This window comes from Myotis yumanensis, unplaced genomic scaffold (genome assembly GCF_028538775.1).
Source record: "Myotis yumanensis isolate MYYU_CA2020_CCGP unplaced genomic scaffold, mMyoYum1.0.hap1 SCAF_1, whole genome shotgun sequence".
Taxonomy (NCBI): domain Eukaryota; kingdom Metazoa; phylum Chordata; class Mammalia; order Chiroptera; family Vespertilionidae; genus Myotis; species Myotis yumanensis.
Window position 1 is genome coordinate 192,139,026 of NW_027223752.1, and position 19,243 is coordinate 192,158,268.

Here is a 19,243-nt window from a genome sequence, read left to right on the forward strand (position 1 = left end):
CATTATCAAACTTGAAAAAGGAGTGAACGTTCGGGAAAATAAGGGAAAGTCACGGGAAATGGGAAATCATGTTTGAAAGTTTTGTTGTCATCATATGCCGGGGTTCTTGTCCCAGCATCAAGAAGGGTTCAGGAATCTGGAAAAGGGGCTGCGCGTAGATGACATAGGAATCCGGAGACTAATAAAGAGTCTGGAGACGAGATATTATTTTGAAAGGCATTGGGGGTCAGAGGACCATCAGCTAAAGGAACTGAAGACTCCCTCCTTGTCTAGGACCCTTGCTTTTATTAACACAATTTGTCCTAAGGCAAGGTGGAGATAATACACTTCAAAGGGTAAGGTTTCAAAGGGTACAGAAGCATTGTCAGTTTGGAGAATAGCCTACAGCTCTACAGGATTTTGGCCAGTAGGAGGCAATAACATGTAGATTAAGATGCCTTTTAGCTGTCTGGCAGCCACAATCAGTTTCCTATTCAGGTTTGGGGAAATGCCCTTAGCCATTCCCAACAGGTGACTACATGTGTGACTCAACCCTGTTGAGTCCCCAAGTCTCATCAATCTTTTGATGAAACTCTTGAAATCATGACATGCTGGAATTGGTTCCCGGCAATCATACTGGCTACTTTTGCTTTTAAATCATTAATATGAGTTACTAATGTTTCACAGACTAATAAAATTGCTCATTAATGGAAGAATGAAAACTTGTGACTCTGTCTGAAAAATGTTTTAATTTCTTGAAAACAGTTATTAACCAACTAGTGGCCCGGTGCACGAAATTTGTGCATGGGGGGGGGGGGTCTCCCTCAGCCCGACCTGCATCCCCTCCAATCTGGGACCACTCGGGGGTTGTCCGACTACTGGCAGTCGGACATCCCTCATCCCTCATCCCTCTCGCAATCCAGGACTGCTGGTTACTAACCGCTCACTTGCCTGCCTGCCTTATCACCCCTAACCACTCTGCCTGCCAGCCTGCTTGCCCCCAACTGCCCTCCCTTCCTGGCCTGATCACCCCTAACTGCCTCTGCCTCAGCCCCGCCACCACGGCTTTTATATTTTGTCTGGAAGGATGCCCAGAAGGTTTCCTGGTCTAATTAACATATTACCCTTTTATTAGTATAGATAATCCTCTTAAACTTCCATTATGTAATTCCTACTAAAAGCCTCTGAGAAGGAAATTAAACAACAACAAAAAAAAACCACCAAACATTTATTTTAAATTTACCTAACTTTTATTTTGAAAATATCTCTAAAACTATTTTTTAATTTCTGTTTTTCAGAAGATTTACTGTAATGTGTAGTTATTTCTATTTTCTTACTTATGAATCATAGTGCTTCTTGAATTTTTCATCATTTTTGGAAAATTTTTACCAATTATCTGATCAAATATTACTTCTGTGTTTTTCTTTTTGTACTCTTCTTACACTTAAAATTCACAATCAACCTTTACATTGATTCTCATATGTCTTATGTGCTCTTTTCTAATTTTTATTTAAATCTTTGTTATTGAAAGTATTACATATCTTTTTCTATTTTCTATTCTTTTATTTTTCTCAGCTTCAGTCTACTTTCTGTTCACAAGTTCTGTCTTCAGTTGTATTCAATCTGATGTTAAACCAATCTATTGAATTCTTAATTTCAGTTGTTATATTTTTCAGCTCAAAAATGTCCATTTGATGCCAAAGTCATCATCTATCTTTTAATTTCATGAGCATTTTAAGCACAGTTCTTTTACAGTTAGTGTCTGATAAGTTCACTTTTGGATCTCCTGAGGGTCTGCTTCTATTACCTACTTTTCCCTTTTCGGTTGAATCCTGTTCCTTCTTCCCCACACCTTTGGATCCGCCCCCCAACCCCCCCCCCCCCCCCACCCCGCTCCCAACACACACACACACTTTTTTTAGCCTGGTTATTTTTTATTGAACAGTGAACACTGTTGTTGAAAATTGTAGAGACAACTTGAGGTTCTGGGTAAAGTTGTCTTCCTCCAGAGAGGATTTATTTTTGTTTCTCATGAGCATGTAGGCCATGGGCACAACATTCACAGACCACCTTACACCGTATTTCAATCAGAGACTGAGATGATTGGAACAAGTCCCTCTGATTCACTCTTATTCCCAGAATGAGGTTCTTTGAATTGCAACCATAAGCCTTTGACCTCCCCAGCCCTACGGATTTGTCTAAAGTTCTCAGCTTCTCAACCGTTCAGCCACTACTTTTGGAATTGCCAATGCCTCCCTGGGAGACTTGCCTCAATGCAACTTTTAGCCCATAAAGCCTTATTTTCTTAGAACTCTGCTACCTTCAAACAGATGCTTAAAAAAATTGTTTCTGGTCCAATTCTTCTAGTTGTTCTCACCAGGAGGATTGGCTGGAACAATAAGGTTAGAAGAAGAATACTTGATTATCTTTTTAAAGATCAGCCTGGCCCGAGTGGCTCAGTGGTTAAGTGTCAACCCAGGAATTAAAAGATCTTGGTTCAATTCCCAGTCAGGGCACATGACAGGTTGTGGGCTCGACCCCCAGAAGTGGGCGTGCAGGAGTTAGCTTATGGATAATGTTTCTCTCTCATCGATGTTTCTATCTCTCTATCCCTCTCCCTGTCTCTCTCTCTCAAAAAAAAAATCAATAAAAACATATTTTTAAAAAATTTAAAGAGAGATCAAATAAAAATTCTTGAAATTTCATTGACTGTCATACACATACAAAAAAGTAGAGGAAGTTGGTAATAAGTTAATAAAAAAATTTTAAGTATGGTATCGGTTGAAAATTCTTTCCTTCCTACCTATATAAACTTAAAAGTATTTACACAAGGAATATTTATATGTTAAGTATTTATAAATGCATTTTTGTCTTGATTTTTTTTCTATCAGAGGAACCCACCAATAAACAGAAGAACTACCCTGATACCTATGACACTATTTCCAACAAAAATAGACAATTCTACTCCTTTGATTTCTACCCCAGCAGTCCCTCTTACCACCAACAGACGGGGAGATTCATGATTCTTGGAGAACTTCCTGCCAAATGCAGCTTCTTCCTTCAGGCATTCATACCAGCTGAAGATCAAAGAGATCAATTATCTCCCTGCTCCTCATATCGCAATGTACCCCCTTTCAATATCCTGAATAAAATGACAATGCTTCATTGGAAATTTTTGTATCACTATATTATTTTCAAGGTGAATGTCATTTTCTATCTAGTGCATTTTAAAGAGGGATCAGGAAGATAAGCAAAGTAATCTAGGAAATAGATTTTTCCCCCTTTGGGGAGTCATCTGCCTCACTAAGAATCAGAGGTTCTACAACAAAGGGAGAAAGGAAAACAATGCTGGGGAGAGGCACGCAGCCTGCAGCCTCTGCCAAACCTGGGGAGGTTGGTGAGTGACAGGATTCTGGCCCCAGCCTGCATTCAGGCGCTGCAAAGATGACTGGGATGTGTCCCGCAGGAGAAGTGGGTGTCCTGACCCTTTGAGTTAGGGCAGAAATTGATGAAGCCCAAGGGAAATGCTCTAAAATTCCCTTTGTTTTATTTTGGAGGTAAAGTGACAAGTTTCTTCCTAATCTGTCAATTCCTATGTACAAAGCAAACGGAATGAGAAAGATTTTACAGGTTACATCTCTACAAATATGTGGCCTATGTTTCAGAGTAGAGGACCTCCTAAGAACAAGGATCACAACCTATTACCCCGTTCTGTTCCTCTGAGGTGGAAAAGTCACTACATGTCATTTATGCTGGACTTTGGCCTCATTTGGAAAGTTTCCCAAAACTCTCTTCTTATAACTGGCTGCAACAGGACCACACCTAGAAGTCAAAGGGAATGGAGTTTGCGTAGGAGAGAACGTGCATGTGTTTATTAGAGGCCAAAGTCTCAGGCTTGGAAAGGATCTTAAAGGCCATTCAGTCAAATCACCTGGGAGCTTGTTAGAGAAGCAGACAGATCAGGCTCCACTCTGGACCTGCAGCTCAACAAGACCCCAGTGCTCCTCCACAACATGCAGACCTCTGCCCGACGTATAGACATCTGCCTGCGTACCTCTGGCAACAAGAACTCCCTCTGTGCAAGAGAGCCCTTTCCACATTCCTTCTTTGGGTACCTTTGTTCTTGGAAAAGTATTCTCTGTATGGAATTAACATTTGATCCCAGTTGAATTCTTTGGGGTCACATTGAATGAATCTAGTTTGTTTTCTCAATGGTAACCTTCAAATAAATAAACATAATGCTCGTAGTCCCACGTTTCTCCAAGCAAAAATTCTCCACTTCCCTAATCATTCTTTGTGACATAGTTTGATTTCTCCCAGAATCTTAGGAGTATTCTGCACATTTTCTCTAGTTTTTATATATAATGGTTTTATATATAATGGTTTTTAGAACTGCACATAATATACCACAGTGTGATCTGGAAAATTACAAAAATGAGATGATTGCCTCCTACATTCCAGATCCTATGTCTATTAATATGATCTAGGGCTACAACTATCTTTCTGGGGAACCACCAAGAACACGTTTGATATCTTCGTACCTGTCCCCTTGGACTGAAGAACTGGATCTTATATTTACCTCTGTTATCACTTACCTGATTAGACTCAACTCGGCATTCTCTCACACAGAGATATTTTTTTATCTAGATTCTATCATTCAATAAATTTGAGTTCAGTAGTTCAATATATGGTCTTAACTTTCTCTGTTTATTCATCTATCCAGTCAACAAATAATTTTCATGTATCTCTTTGGTACCAGGCAAAAGGGAAACAGACAAGCACAGAGAGCCTGGGCCTCTGTCCTCCTGAGCTTCTCACTGCTTTCAAGCAGTAATTTGCTACACCTAGGAGGATGCTGTGAAAAGTAATAAAATATATCTGGCCCGGCTGATGTGGCTCAGAGGTTGAGTGTCAACCTATGAACCAAGAGGTCACAGTTCGATTCCCGTCAAGGCACATGCCCAGGTTGTGGGTTCAATCCCCCGTAGGGGGCATGCAGGAGGCAGCTGATCAATGATTCTCTCTCATCATTGATGTTTCTATCTCTCCCTCTCCCTTCCTCTCTGAAATATATATATCACATATGAATGTATAGCAGATACCTTGGGGGCTAGGAATTACATTTTTACTTTTTTAAATATATTTTTATTGATTTCAGAGAAAAAGGGAGAGAGAGATAGAAGCATCAATGATGAGAGAGAATCATTGATCAGCTGCCTCCTGCATGCCCCCTACGGGGGATTGAACCCACAATCCGGGCATGTGCCCTGAATGGGAATTGAACCGTGATCTCCTGGTTCATAGGTCAACGCTCAATCACTGAGCCACGAAGGCTGGGCGGAATTACATTTTTATGACCAATGCACTGAGAATAATAGGGTATTTAGTAAAACAAATATTTACTAGTACATGGCTAACAAAGGACACAGTTTTTTGTTTTTTTTAAAAATATTTATTTATTTATTTATTTTTATTTTTTGCTTAAAGTATTACAAAGGGTATTACATAAGTGTCCTTTCCCCCCCCCCCCCCCCCCCGCCCTTGACAAGCCCCTGCCCTCCCTTACCCCCCAGTGTCTTATGTCCATTAGTTATGGTTATATGGGTGCATACAAGTCCTTCGGTTGATCTCTTACTCCCCTCCCTCCTGTCCCCCAACCCTCCCTGGCCTTCCCACTGCAGTCCGACAATCAGTTTGAGGCAGCTCTGCCACTGTATTTATTATTGTTCAAAAGTTTGTAGTGGTCTTAATTATCCATGAAAGAGTGAGATCATGTGGTATTTTTCCTTCATTGACTGGCTTGTTTCACTTAGCATAATGCTCTCCAGTTCCATCCATGCTGTTGCAAATGGTAGGAGTTCCTTCTTTTTAACAGCAGCATAGTATTCCATCGTGTAGATGTACCACAGTTTTCTAATCCATTCATCTACTGATGGGCACTTAGGCTGTTTCCAGATCTTAGCTATGGTGAATTGTGCTGCTATGAACATCTGGGTACATATATCCTTTCTGATTGGTGTTTCTGGTTTCTTGGGATATATTCCTAGAAGTGGGATCACAGGGTCAAATGGGAGTTCCATTTCCAATTTTTTGAGGAAACTCCATACTGCCTTCCATAGTGGCTGCACCAGTCTGCATTCCCACCAGCAGTGCAGGAGTGTTCCTTTTTCTCCACATCCTCTCCAGCACTTGTCGTTTGTTGATTTGTTGATGATGGCCATTCTGACAGGTGTGAGATGGTACCTCATTGTTGTTTTGATTTGCATCTCTCGGATGATTAGTGACTTTGAGCATGTTTTCATATGTCTCTTGGCTTTCTGAATGTCCTCTTTTGAAAGGTGTCTATTTAGATCCTTTGCCCATTTTTTGATTGGATTGTTTATCTTCTTTTTGTTAAGTTGTATGAGTTCCCTATAAATTTTGGAGATTAAGCCCAAAGGACACAGTTTTATTCATCCCCACAGCTGGGACCTGGAGAGCAATGTGACCCAGAACTTCCCAGCCCTGGCTCCACTTTAGCATCATCTGGGGACCTTTTAAAAATATACCAAAGCCTCATCCAAGTCCAACTAAATTTAAATTTCTGGTTGTGGAAGGGATCAGAGCACCAGCATTTTCAAAATGCCTGGGATCGTTCTAATGTGCAGCCAGGTCTGAGAATACTAGTAGCTGCTCTACAGGAATCCTCAGAAGCACAGCTCTGTGCCCTTCTGACTGCCGCAGAGGCTGGCTCAGCCAGCAGACCCTATCAGCACAGCTGGGCGAGAGGTTCTCCAGCTGTGGGGGTGGTGGGGGTGGTGGGGGTGGGACAGCCACCATAGGAGGCCCTGGCAGTCAGTTATAGCCTGCGGCAGCTGGGCGATGTGTTGGCGTGCTAGAGTGTGCAGGGAAGCCGGCTAGAGCAGGGCTGCTGGGGGAGGTTTTGTCAGCCTCTTCAGCTGGCAAAGTGCTTCTCATACACGTTTGTGCGAATCGCAGGGTTGCTCTCTAGGAAGCTCTGTTGCAGGAAGTGTACGCTTTCTGGTACATTTCTATGTGCCCACCAAGCTTTGTGCGTTCCTGGCATTTGCTGGAAGGAACGCAGGAAATGAGAAACAAGTGTTTACCTCCTGAAATGGAAGAATTTTTACACTGAACGCCATCCAGATGTTAAACCCCGAATAATAAAATACTGTCTGAGACAAAAGCCAACACAAAGGAAGATGTGGCGTGATGTAGCTTAGGTTCATTTCATTAGAATTTGCCATCTGCCTTATAGTCTTCTCTGACTGTTGTAAATTCTTAATCAGTTGTTTGAAAAAATAAATAATAAAACTGACACAACATTTCAAAGGTTACTTGTCTACAGTATTTGGTGCTGTTTGTCTGAGGGGCTCTCTGGTAGTTAGGAACTCACGAATGTGTACGCTGAGAAGGCTCTGGCCTCCTACCTCCTGAAGGGCCTTCCCCCTCCAGCCTCTGCATAATTATGTGGGAGGAGGGGGGGTTGTGGTTGGCTGCAAAGCCTGGAGTAAGCAATTCTCTCAAAAACAAATCCTGAAAACAGACTGTCCCTCCCTATCTGACATCATGTTTTATAAGTCCTCCTGTCTCAAAAACACCCAAAACCACAGAATTCTTCACCAGGGGCATTTTGTGGGGTTAAGAGTATGCCTTTGTTGCTCCCCAATGGAGTCTCCTGCTGGTCTCAGAAGCCTCCAGTGGCAGCAGGTAAGTCCCGGGGGCCCCGAAGGGAAATGCCTCCCCTCTGAATTATTGATTTATTCAGGGTTTAGAAAACCTGCAGGCGTCAGATGGAGCTGGCTGATGGGGCCACGTGAGATGGTTACTGGAGTAGGGAGAATGGTTTGTTTGTAGCCTGGCCATGGACCACAAGACCCACTGGGGTAGAAGACAATTCTAGAATTTTCATTTTTTGAAGTATGCTGTAGAACATGCTGAAAACAGATTGAAAATTAAATGATAAGTAAATAATATATAAAGGGTACATGCTCACATTTTTTTATTGATGATATGCATGGAAACACACACACACACACACACACACACACACACACACACGGAGCCCTTGCTGAGAGGCATGCGATCCTGTTGATGAGCCCTCAGGGTTTCCAGTTCTTTCTCCCCGTGATCTCTCTGAGCGGTTTTGCTGAAGGGAAACGGCAATGACAGAATCAGCAAAGTCTGTGGCTGGGGAAGATTTCTCCTTACGTCCCTTTGTTGTTTTGAACGTGAACTGATAAGATGTATCATGATATATGTTGTTCCTTTGCTGGGCCTGTAAGGAGGGTATAGTTGAACAGAAGAGCCGAAGTAAGAACAAGACAACCCCATGCCTGCAAGATCTGTTTTAGATCTTTTCTAGACCAGGATCCACTGGACAAAGGGGTATTTTACTCACATAGTTTACTGTGTCTTTTCTAAATTCACTCAGCCAAGCTTTGAAAAAATATTAGCCCTGCAGGTAATTTCAACATTTACTGGTTACTTATTTAGACATTTCTGGTTATTAAAGCCTATTTGGTAGCATGATGAAGATCAAATGAGATCGTGCACTGCCTTGTTTGTAATGAGAGCTTGGTAAAGATTAGTTTCATTATTATGTTTTATTATTAGTATTAAATGTTATTGTCTGACATAGCTCCCGCTTGACCTAACTTCCTCGAGGTGGTTCTCTAGCTACTGGAGGTTATTTGGGAGCCTGGGAAATGTATCCGCTTTACCCTCTCTCCGGGCAGGCCTGGTCTCACCTCCCATGGTCTCCAGGGGGTGCTCAATTCTCCTCTCCTATGCAGCGTTCTTACTGGGCAGGTCCCTGGGAATGCGCCACACTGGCCAGGCTGCTTGTCCTTCAGAAAATGCCGGGGTAACTATTAGGGCTGAGAAGCCTGCATTATAAAAGGTGATATCTTCCTTCTCTGTGTCCCTGCTGCCTTTCACACTGTCAAGAAATATTTATTGAATTTAATTGAAGATAAAGAGAGGCAGTAATTTAAGTTAAAAAAAAAAAACTCCCTAAAGGTAGAATGTGAGACAATACCACAGGCAGGGGTGGAGACCAAACCTTTGGGGTTTGCTATTCTTCTGACAATACTACAGAGTTTCAGCTTAATCCGTCCACATGGAGTCTGTCTAGCTGTCCTCCTTCCTCAATACAGAAGGCTGCGTGGTGGGTGGGGAAAGGCCCTGCATTTGGTGGCAGTGGTGTGGTCAGGGGTGTGACGGAGGAAGACCCTAGGCCTCATGGGAAAATGAAAGTCGACAGAGTCTTGTCCGTGGCAGGAAGTCAGCTCCCAGGTGCAGAGGTGTCCTGAAACCTGGAACTGTGCCATGTGCTATGTGCAGAACTAAGGGGCCTGAGGGTCAGCTCTTGGGAGCAAAGGGCTGCCTGTGTCTTAGTCAGCTTGGGCTCCTGTAACAAAATGCCATGGACTGGGTGGCTGTTTCTGGAAAAGCACTCTGTAAATGATAAAATGCTCGCACGTGACCTTTATCCTGTCTAACCCCAAAGGGCCAAGAAGAAACGGGCCTTGGGATCTGGGTCACTCAGAAAGAATCAATTGGAGGCAGACAGACATTCGAACCCTGACTCTAGTCTATTAAATAGGCATAAAACACCCACCCGATGACCTTACTGCAGGGATTAAGTGAAATAATGTGCGTAAAGCACTCTACGCAGGGCCCGGACTATAGAAAGTTCTCAATAGAGGGTTTAGGGGTGGTGGGGAGGCAGGAAATAGTGCAGGGAAGGGAAAAAATTCCCCTCTGCCTGTCGCACGTTCTCAGCTGGGGCCCTGTGAACCAGCCTGGCAAAAGGCAGACCACCAAGAAAAACAGAAGTTCATTCACGTGTGCACCTACGCAGGGGCACACCCAGTGACGAGCAACCACTGTAGAATTTGAGCTCACACAGAAAGGGGTCTGGGGCTCCTAGGCTAGGGGAGGTGAGTTATGGGACGGTGTCAGGGAGAGAACGGTAGCAGGTTGTTTAGTGAGGCTTAGCATGCGGACCCAAGTCAGTGCCTTCTGAGTTAGTAGGAGTTGTTGGGAGTCCTTCTCTTCCTGCAGGGAGAGGGACATACACTTCTCAAACAGAAATGTCCTTTACACAAGGGAAACGCATGCCCTGGTTTCAGAATTTTCCCTGCATCCGCTGGTTCTCCAGGGTCTTAGCTCAAAATAATTCCGATGCCAAAGAGGCATGTTCTGGGGTGGCATATCCTCGTAGGCTTCCACAGTCAGCACGTGTCCACACCAGAGCTCTTAGGTGGTTCCTGCTTCCAAGGAGCGACCTGCTGGGCCTCCGCACCGCACCGCCAGGAAAGAAGCCCAGCGCGGGCAGGGGCGTCCTCTGTGTTCTTCGCCCTCAGAAAGGAGGCTCACAGGGCCCGGGGGTGGGGTGGGGTGGGGTGGGGGGGGTTAGGGGCGGGCCTGCTACAGCTCCTGGAGGAGGCTGCGGAGTCAGCCACCACACTGCTGAGTCAGGATCCCTGGAAAACACCTCAAGGCCTCTGTGGACGACAAGGTAAAGGTGTTCACCGCCCTGCAGTGGGCCGGGCTCCAGCAGGTCAGGAAGCAGCCAGGATGGGGAGGATGTCAAGTTAACCAGAGCCTGATTTCCTAGGACCCACGTGGCTCTTAGTTATTTCCGCTTCAGGCTTTTTTTTGTTTTTTTTTTTGCTTTCGAACGTTCGACCTTTGGACCTAGACAGCTGTGCAAGGAAGGCACTGTTCGTGTCAAAGTCACCCCGAGATGCCTCCAGTGTATGGATCCTCTCAGCAGATATCTTATGAGTTAACCGCTGTGAGTCAGGAAGGACGGACGCAGTAGGGGCAGAAGTCTGCTCCTTATATTGAATCTCTTCAAATAGACTGCATTGCTTGACAGCCAAGCCTTTGTTTTACTTTTCTCTATATCTATTTGGTGCTCAGCCCAGAGCATGGGAGTAACAATAAAATCACACGGAGGGCTGTGTGCCATGCACCATTTTATTTATTTAACTTGATGTATTTTTTTTTAATTTATTGATTTTAGAGGGAGAGAGGAAGAGAGAGAGAGAGAAACATCGATTTGTTGTTCCACTTATCTACACATTCATTGGTTACTTCTTTTTTTATTTTTTTAAAATATATTTTATTGATTTTTTACAGAGAGGAAGGGAGAGGGATAGAGAGTTAGAAACATCGATAAGAGAGAAACATAGATCAGTTGCCTCCTGCACGCCCCCTACTGGGAATGTGCCTGCAACCAAGGTACATGCCCTTGACCAGAATCAAACCCGGGACCCTTCAGTCCACAGGCCAACGCTCTATCCACTGAGCCAAACCGGTTAGGGCCATTGGTTACTTCTTGTACGTGCCCTGACCAGGGAGCGAACCTGCAACCTTGGCATATCAGGACAACGCTCTAACCAACTGAGCTACCCAGCCAGGGCCCGTGCCCCATTTTAAATGCTTCATATATACCACCTCATTCAATTTCATAACCAGCCTTAAAATAGCTTTCAATGTTATCCCCACTTTCTAGATGGGGAAAATGGGACACAAAAAGGTTAAATAATTTGCCCAGGTCACACAGCCAGCAAGTACCAAGGCCGGGATTTCAAACCCTGCCTGCTCTCCTGACCTCTGTGCACGCTGCCTCCGTGGTACATGGTTGGTGTCAAATGAATACAGACTGAATGACCAGGGCATCGTGTGTGTGCATACGCGGCTGTTGGTATGAATTAAGAAGTGTCCCCTGTGCTTTCAGCGCCTCGTCATGGCCCCGTGTGTGAGTCTGCTGGTCTTTCTCCACGGAGTTCTTACACTTCAGACGGTGAGTGACGCTGCGCCTTCCCACTTCCTGCCCTGGCGGGGCTCCGAGGTTGACCCAGAGGAAGAGAGTCATGCGCTGCGGGTGTACAGGGCGTCCAGATTTCTGGTAATCAGTGGTCGGCAAACTCATTAGTCAACAGAGCCAAATATCAACAGTACAACAATTGAAATTTCTTTTGAGAGCCAAAATTTTTAAACTTAAACTATATAGATAGGTACGTTGTTATTAACTTAATTAGGGTACTCCTAAGCTGGCCTTTGCTGAAAATGTCCTCAATCTGATTGAGGTACGTTCGCTGAGGTCGACCCCTTCCAACTCTCCCATCCACACTCGTCTTGTACTTGTTTCGTCTATCTCCTTTCATTCATCCTCTCTGCATGTCCACCCCCGACTTCTTCTAACGCCACTTCTTCAAAATAGACTCGCCCAGGCCGAAAACCGACTTCTGTGCGTGGGCCACAAAGTTTCAATCGCACTGTACGTGCACGCCCGCAGGTGGTAGTTTGTGGAAGAGCCACACTCAAGGGGCCAAAGAGCCGCATGTGGCTCGCGAGCTGCGGTTTGCCGACCACTGAACTAGGTCAGTTTCCCCCCCATTCTTGCCCCTTTTTATATCCATTCCCTCCTTCAAGAAAGGATCTAAATTCATTTTTGGTAAAATGAGGGTGACTAAAAGTCACTTAGGAGTCAGTACATTTTCAGAAATAATGTTTAACTTGCTGACTCTCTGTCTCCGTGAGGCGGGGAGAGTGGAGTCTAGGTTGGGAGGCCCTTCTGCTCCAGGTTATCTCCACAACACATTCACGGGGGGGGGGGGGGGGGGGGGGGGGGGGGGGGGGGGGCGGGACCATGTAGGTTTAAGTTTCTGCTTTATGATGCAGAAGGAAGAGCCCAAAGGCACAGAGGGAGGTGGAAGACAGAAGGATGGAGATCTGAATGTCTGCCTCTGAGGCTTCACCGTGCTGCTGCTCTCCTTGCCTTTTCCTTCTGCCTCAGAGCAGCCCTCCTCCTCCCCCAACAGCCCGTTAATACCTCGTCAGCCCTGAGGGTGCAACTACACAGCACTTCCCTGGCCCTCGCCCCACCCTCACCTAAACTCAGACACACTCATGCCTCCTCCTGCAGTTATTTTAAAATATATATATGTATTTTTTAATTTTTATTGATTTCAGAGAGGAAAGGAGAGGGTGATCTAGAAACATCAATGATGAGGGGTCGTGGTTCGATTCCTGGTCAGGGTGCATGCCCAGGTTGTGGGCCCGGACCCCGGTGTGGGACGTGCAGGTGGCTGACAATCCATGATCCTCTCTCATCAATGTTTCTATCTCTCTCTCCCTTTCCCTTCCTCTCTGAAATCAATAAAAATATACTAAAAAAAGAAAAAGAATGAAGAGTTAAGGGGTGGGATTGGACAGTTCAGCATTGGCTGTTGCATGGATTCACTCACCGAATCCGCTAGTGTCAAGTCTGGGCTCAGCTCTTCATTGTAGTCCCCTGGGAGGATTCAGTAGGAGGTGCTGAGCGGACACCACGTAGGGCCTGGGACAGGGTGAGGACCAGGTTGTCTGACATGCTCCATGCCACTGCCCTCACCTCTCTTGGAGTCATCAACCCCCTTTGAGAATCCATGTGGATCTTCCACCCCCACATGAACATTTAGCAGAAAATTTCAATCTTAGAGGAACCGACAGGATTGCAGTAGGTAGATGGTGTTTACAGGGGCCCTGAGTAAAATGCAAATTGTGTGTAGTATATATATATATATATATATATAGTCCCAGAAATGTATACACACTTAACTAATAGCTCAATTGATGTTATTTGTTTTCAGATTTAACCCATTGGAATTAATAAATATTCAAAGTTTGTACACAATTTTGGGAGGATACTCTGTATATGGTATACATGTCCTATGCCATTTTTCTTTCCTATTTTCTCTTCTGTGTTCTTTCCTTTTTAAAAATTGTAACTATTTAGAATGACATCTTATTCTGTTTTAATCTATGGCACTGAATGTGAAATATTTCTAGTGTCGAGTTCTATATTTCCTCTAGGAAAAAGAGCTACAGTAATTGTGTGTTTTCTACTTGCTTGTGGTTCTGCTTCATTTTCTTCTCCCCTCCCCCCTACACACTCACAGGCATACTCATTTCTGCTTTTAAATTCCTTCTAGCCACCACTTCATTCTTAGAAAAACAGCTTTTGGGCTCATGATTGCCTGTGGTAGCAACTGGAACCCCTCCGTGAAAATGCAATCATAGCCTCATAGAATATTAGTATTGGAAAGGGACTTGCAAGTAATATTTTCAATCTTTCTGCTCCCCAGGACTCCTTTTTCTGGCCTTTTAGCTACAACCAGCTCCCTCCCACAGAGGTTTGATGTTTTAAGAATCTTGTCTATCAACTGCATTTTGCATCTCATATTTCATTCCTTTTCTTCACTCTTCATAATCAAATAATCTCTTGCTGGACATGCTCAGCTAGATTACTGGCACTGGGCTTGGAGGGTGCATCAATTATGTCCCATAAATATCTGTGTCAATCCACAGCCAGAGCTTCTGATTGGTTTCCTAACGCAAAACACACAGCACAAAGCCTCACCTCCCCCCTCCTTCCCCCTCCTGCTTCCCCCCCCACTGTCACAAACCAAAACATTGTTTGACTTGGGACTTCAGCTTAGGATCACTCAGAGCAGGGCACATGGACTTCACTCTGGATATTCGTTTGGGGCTGTCACAGGATTGCAGTAGGTAGATGGTGTTTACAGGGGCCCTGAGTAAAATACAAATTGTGTTTAGTACGCTCTAGTTAAGATAACTTGGAAGTGGGCAACACTTAAGATATTTCCAAACAATTTAAAAAATGTCTAAATATCAGTGCGGACAAGTCTGTAATCCAGATAAATCAGTTACGATCACCTTATTTCCTAACAGTGCAGAGATAGACATTTTTGTACCTTACGTTGAAAGTATGAATGGAATATTCCAATCCTTGTTTTTGGAAAGGAAGCAACAGACTGAAAGAAATTAGAGGTTCTGAGGCAACTAAATTCTTCTTTTATAGAAAGGAGCGTTTGGTTTGTCAGAGGAGAGCAGTGACAGCAGTCCTGGGCACAGAAAAGGCTACTACATATTTCAGCTTCTGGTAAGTCAGCATACTGCCTTTCCTACAGCACAGACTGAGTCACCTTGGACCGGGATTCCTCAACAAGGCACTATTGCTTTGGGGGCTGGATAGTTATTTGCCATTGGGTTGTCCTGTGGGTTGTAGCATCGTTAGCGGCATCCCTGGGCTGTCCCCTATAGATGCCCTGCCTGCTGTGTGTGACAACCAATGACGCCTCCAGACATTGCAAGTGTCCCGTGGGGGGCACTGCTCCTGGTTTAGAATGCTTGTTTTAGATAATTTACAAAATAAGTCCAAATATGAATTGTAGGAGCTTAGTACAATGGTAATATTTGAGGGACTGGTAAAATCTGAGTGTGTCCGAATTCTTCAAAATTTTGTGTCCTGAACCTAAGTAGAAATGTTTGGGATTCAGGGAAAAAAGTTTTCTTTTTTCATATGAAATACCTCTGCCATATTAGAAAAATTCAGTACTGTGCTGAGTTTAGAAGTCATAGCGTTGAAACCAACCACTTGAATTCTAATGCCATCCTAAGGAAAATCCTAAGACTAAAATGGCGCCCACAATCAACAACAAAACAATTAGACATGTAGGGCATATTGACTAGGATGTTTGGGGCTCCAATTCCTGCCTATAAAGCTCAGTGTTTCCCTTAGCACAGCCGGCAGAATATGGGCTCAAGAAAAGCTGTGACTTCACTCACATTTGCTTGCAGCACTTAACAATTCTAACAGGCATATGACCTATGATGATAACTAGGTCAACAGAGATGAGAAGGATATAAAAATACCAGGCCAAGTTGATTGGTCCCGGGGTATATGTAACATGGCACAGTTGTGCCCCAAAGATTTTTTTGTTGGAAATGTCCTAGCATTGGGTCACACTGATAATAAAGGAGGAAAATAAAACAAAAGGACTGAAAATACCTAGCCTATCTTAACTGTTTAGTCAAAGCACCATCATGGAAAGGATCAGGGGGTGGGTGGTAGTGACCAAGATGTATACAGCAGGATCTAAGGATACTTTAGGACCTTCCCACCTGGCTACACTGATAGAAACCCATCCTCATGGCTCGTTTCCCTATGTTCTAAGTTTGCATCTGAGGGAACAGGTGACGTTCAATGTGTAGGCAAATCACCCTGGCCAGTGTGGCTCAATTGGTTGAGCATTGTCTCGTGCACCGAAAGGTCGCCTGTTCAATTCCTGGTCCGGGCACGTACTAGATTGCAAGTTAGATCCCCATTGGGGTGCATACAGAACGCAACTGATTGATGTTTCTCTCTTTTCCTTCCCTTCTTCTTTCTAAAATCAATAAAAGTGTATATTTCTTAAATGTAGGCAAATCAGGAAAAAGCCAAACGAGTCTCCTGATTTAGTCCAATTTCAGCCACACCCTACCTGTTGCATGTCATTCAGCCTTAGGAAACCCCTTGTTTTATCTTCTGTAGGAGTTACATGTGCATGGTCTCCCAACCCCCACGCCTTCCCCAGGCTCTTTCAGGCCCGAACTCTGTCAATTAGAATGGTGCCACCTGTGTATTCCAGCCAGGAAGTGCTTTCTCTAACTTGGTCTCTGTCCTTCTACTTACAGCCAATTCAAAGATTGAAAGGGAAACCAGAGAATGCTTTTGACAGGAAGGCAGCCGACTTGCTAGCTCTGTGGACTTCCAGTGTTTTTGGAGCGCCAGATAGAATTAGAACCACTGTCAACACGGTGGCAAGCTTCCAGCTTCCACCAGCACCTGTCATTCCTAGACAAAGCCCGCCCACTCTGACTCCTCCCGTGCTGGGGAGCACAGCTCTGAGAGGCCCTATCCTCACACCCGCCACCCAGTCCAAGATATTGGAGAGCAATGGAGAGACCTCTGTATCTGGGAACCTGGGGAACTACTTCGGCGTGTCAGCCAGGTTGTCCCTGGTACCCCAAGTTCTGACTACTCCAGGTCTCCCCACAACGGGAGCACTTCGCAGCACCAGCTTCCCCATCGCGCCCACCACTAAGGAACCCCGAGGAGACATGTGAGCTGAAATGCTTAGTGCCCTCCCCTCGCCCCCCTGCCTTGGGAGGAGACCCAGGCCCACACCTACCAGGCCCTGGCCAACCAGCCCTGGCGATGTATCCTGTGAACATGACTATTTTCGTTATGGGATTCACCTCAGCCAGTCACCAACTCCTCTAGGAATTCACCCATAAAGAAGCTTCACTGACCCAGGAAAGTGATGTTGGCACATGCCCCACAACCCTGAGGCAATTTCTCACTGTTACCTAAAAATAAAACAGCCAACTTTTAAATCACCTCTGCACTGTTATAAAAGTTTTTTCAAAAGCCCATTTCAGGCAAAATTGGGAGGCCGTAGGAATCTGCTGTTGCCCTGTCCTGTCTTTTTATTTTTGCATTTTCTTCCTGCCCTAGGGATTGTTGCTACCAAATCTGGAGAGATTCTGCGGTTGGTCATTTACTCTTTTAATCCCTACAGTTCTTCAGACTATTGCCTTGATCCTGATGTCATTCATTGATGTCCAGCACTTGAGCTGTGGACTCCAGGGTGACAGACATAGCCCAGAATGAAACAAACAGAACAATTCAAAACTGCAGAAGGAAAAGGCTCAGAGAAAAAAATAAATTGTGCAACCAGTTCATAGATGATCATGGCAGAGATGATCCTGGAAGAGTGAGCAGATTAGAAACTAAAACTATAGCCAACTAGGGAGACAACTGTCATTGAAAAGCTTCAGCAACTATTCAGTTAGCTATGGAACCACTGCCAGAGACTCACTCAGAGATTTTAGTGGGGTCTTGTGTGCAGCAAATAAAACGAAATCAGAGCTGACTCAAAAGGAAGAAGTTAGCTGACAACAAAAAGGGATGTCACTCTACCCTTAAAATGAAACTGGTTGCACAAATCTTTTTTTTAAATTGAGGTGTGTCTAATATTTTAATTCCTTTTAAAAAATCATGTAATATGTCCTCTCTTTCCCCCCATTGACCCCCTCCAGACTTCTTCCGCCCCCCCGCCCCCCCCCCGGGTTATGCATATATGCATACAAAGTCTTTGGTTGATTACCTCCCACCCACTCACTCTCCTCCACCTTCTGGCTGCACACATCTTAACACTGGGAGAAAGAAGAATGATGTTCAACACAGCAAAAATGAGCATTTGGTTATTAAAGCTTCACATATGATCTGGCAGCATCTTGTGGGCCTAGCGCAGTGGTGTGCCAGCAAATGATTACCATGGGCTCCCCGGGGAAAATCAATCCTGCTTTGTTGTTTTCACCGTGACATCACTACCCACAGAGTTGGGAAGGAAGTACAGCAGCTCACCATTAGAGAGTGTTACCTCCATACAGACAGGTGTGAGGGGCATAAATGTGCTTAGGAGCAAAGACAATAATATGAAGTAAAATAACTGGAAAGCAATGCACTGAGAGTACTTATTATCTCTGTTTTTCATATAATTTATTAACTCTAAGTTTATATAATTTTGTTTTTTATAATGGCCATGTTTACAAACGGGCCTACAAAATCCCTGAAATATTAACACTCAGCTTTAGCAACACCACGAGGCATGAAGATGAAATCAGAAGATGAAAAGAAGACACAGGAATCTTGCAGTGTCGGACGAGTGTATTACTGTATTTCTAGACACAGCACAGAAACATTAAGAAAAGTAAAATGAAAGGAGAAGTAGAAATTCTGGTGATTACAGTTGTAAAGTACCCTAGGGACTTTCCCACACTGCACTGCATGTGGGAAAGCATGTGCATTTATACAGAATCCAGAAGAAAGAAGGAAAAGGAAATTCTCAAACAGATGGGTCTGTCATCACCAAAGGTGCTAGAATGGGATGGAGAATTAGGAGAAAAGGAAGGAAACCCACAGCTGGGCAAACAGAGTAACCTGAGATTTCATGTGGCCCTTCTCTGGTTTGAAATAATTCTTTGTCCTTCAGAATCTTAAACATCACAAGAGTTCCTGCAGTAAGAAAGGAAACTTAGAAATGCAAGTTAACGCATTCGCTTTATGGACTTGCTGACTTTCAAGGGCGATTTGAGAGGAGAAAAGGTTTTCAAAATCAGAGTTAAGGAGCTGAGGAAACAATTACTTTCACTTTTTTCTTACACTGCAATCTTCTACTCTGAAAAAGGAGTTAGCATTTAAAGGGGGTCAGAACCCAAAATATGCCACTGTGGTATGAGGATTGTTTTGAGCTGAAAGCAATTGAGAATCAACAGCTACAGAAAGAGTTCTCTGCCTTCCCCTTACCTGCCTAAAGGCAGGGCATACATGTTCTTTTATGCGGGGAAGAGAAGAGCA

At 44.3% G+C, this 19,243-nt stretch overlaps 1 protein-coding gene across 1 annotated transcript; it reads left to right on the plus strand.

The window, feature by feature from the left end:
• Positions 1-7,602: 7,602 nt before the first annotated feature.
• On the plus strand, positions 7,603-17,201 carry LOC139006831 (uncharacterized). Its single transcript, XM_070409553.1, has 4 exons — positions 7,603-7,689; positions 11,732-11,797; positions 14,861-14,941; positions 16,516-17,201. Exons 1-4 carry the CDS (start codon positions 7,648-7,650, stop codon positions 16,945-16,947), a joined length of 621 nt encoding a protein of 206 aa, XP_070265654.1. The 5' UTR covers positions 7,603-7,647; the 3' UTR covers positions 16,948-17,201.
• The last annotated feature ends 2,042 nt before the right edge of the window (positions 17,202-19,243 follow it).

Excerpts from the sequence above, each read along its gene's own strand:
- LOC139006831 (XM_070409553.1), top strand. The coding sequence starts at position 7,648 with ATGGAGTCTCCTGCTGGTCTCAGAAGCCTCCAGTGGCAGCAG. Across the intron at positions 11,798-14,860 it reads GAGTTCTTACACTTCAGACG|AAAGGAGCGTTTGGTTTGTC; the intron begins GTGAGTGACGCT and ends CTTCTTTTATAG. Across the intron at positions 14,942-16,515 it reads ACTACATATTTCAGCTTCTG|CCAATTCAAAGATTGAAAGG; the intron begins GTAAGTCAGCAT and ends TTCTACTTACAG.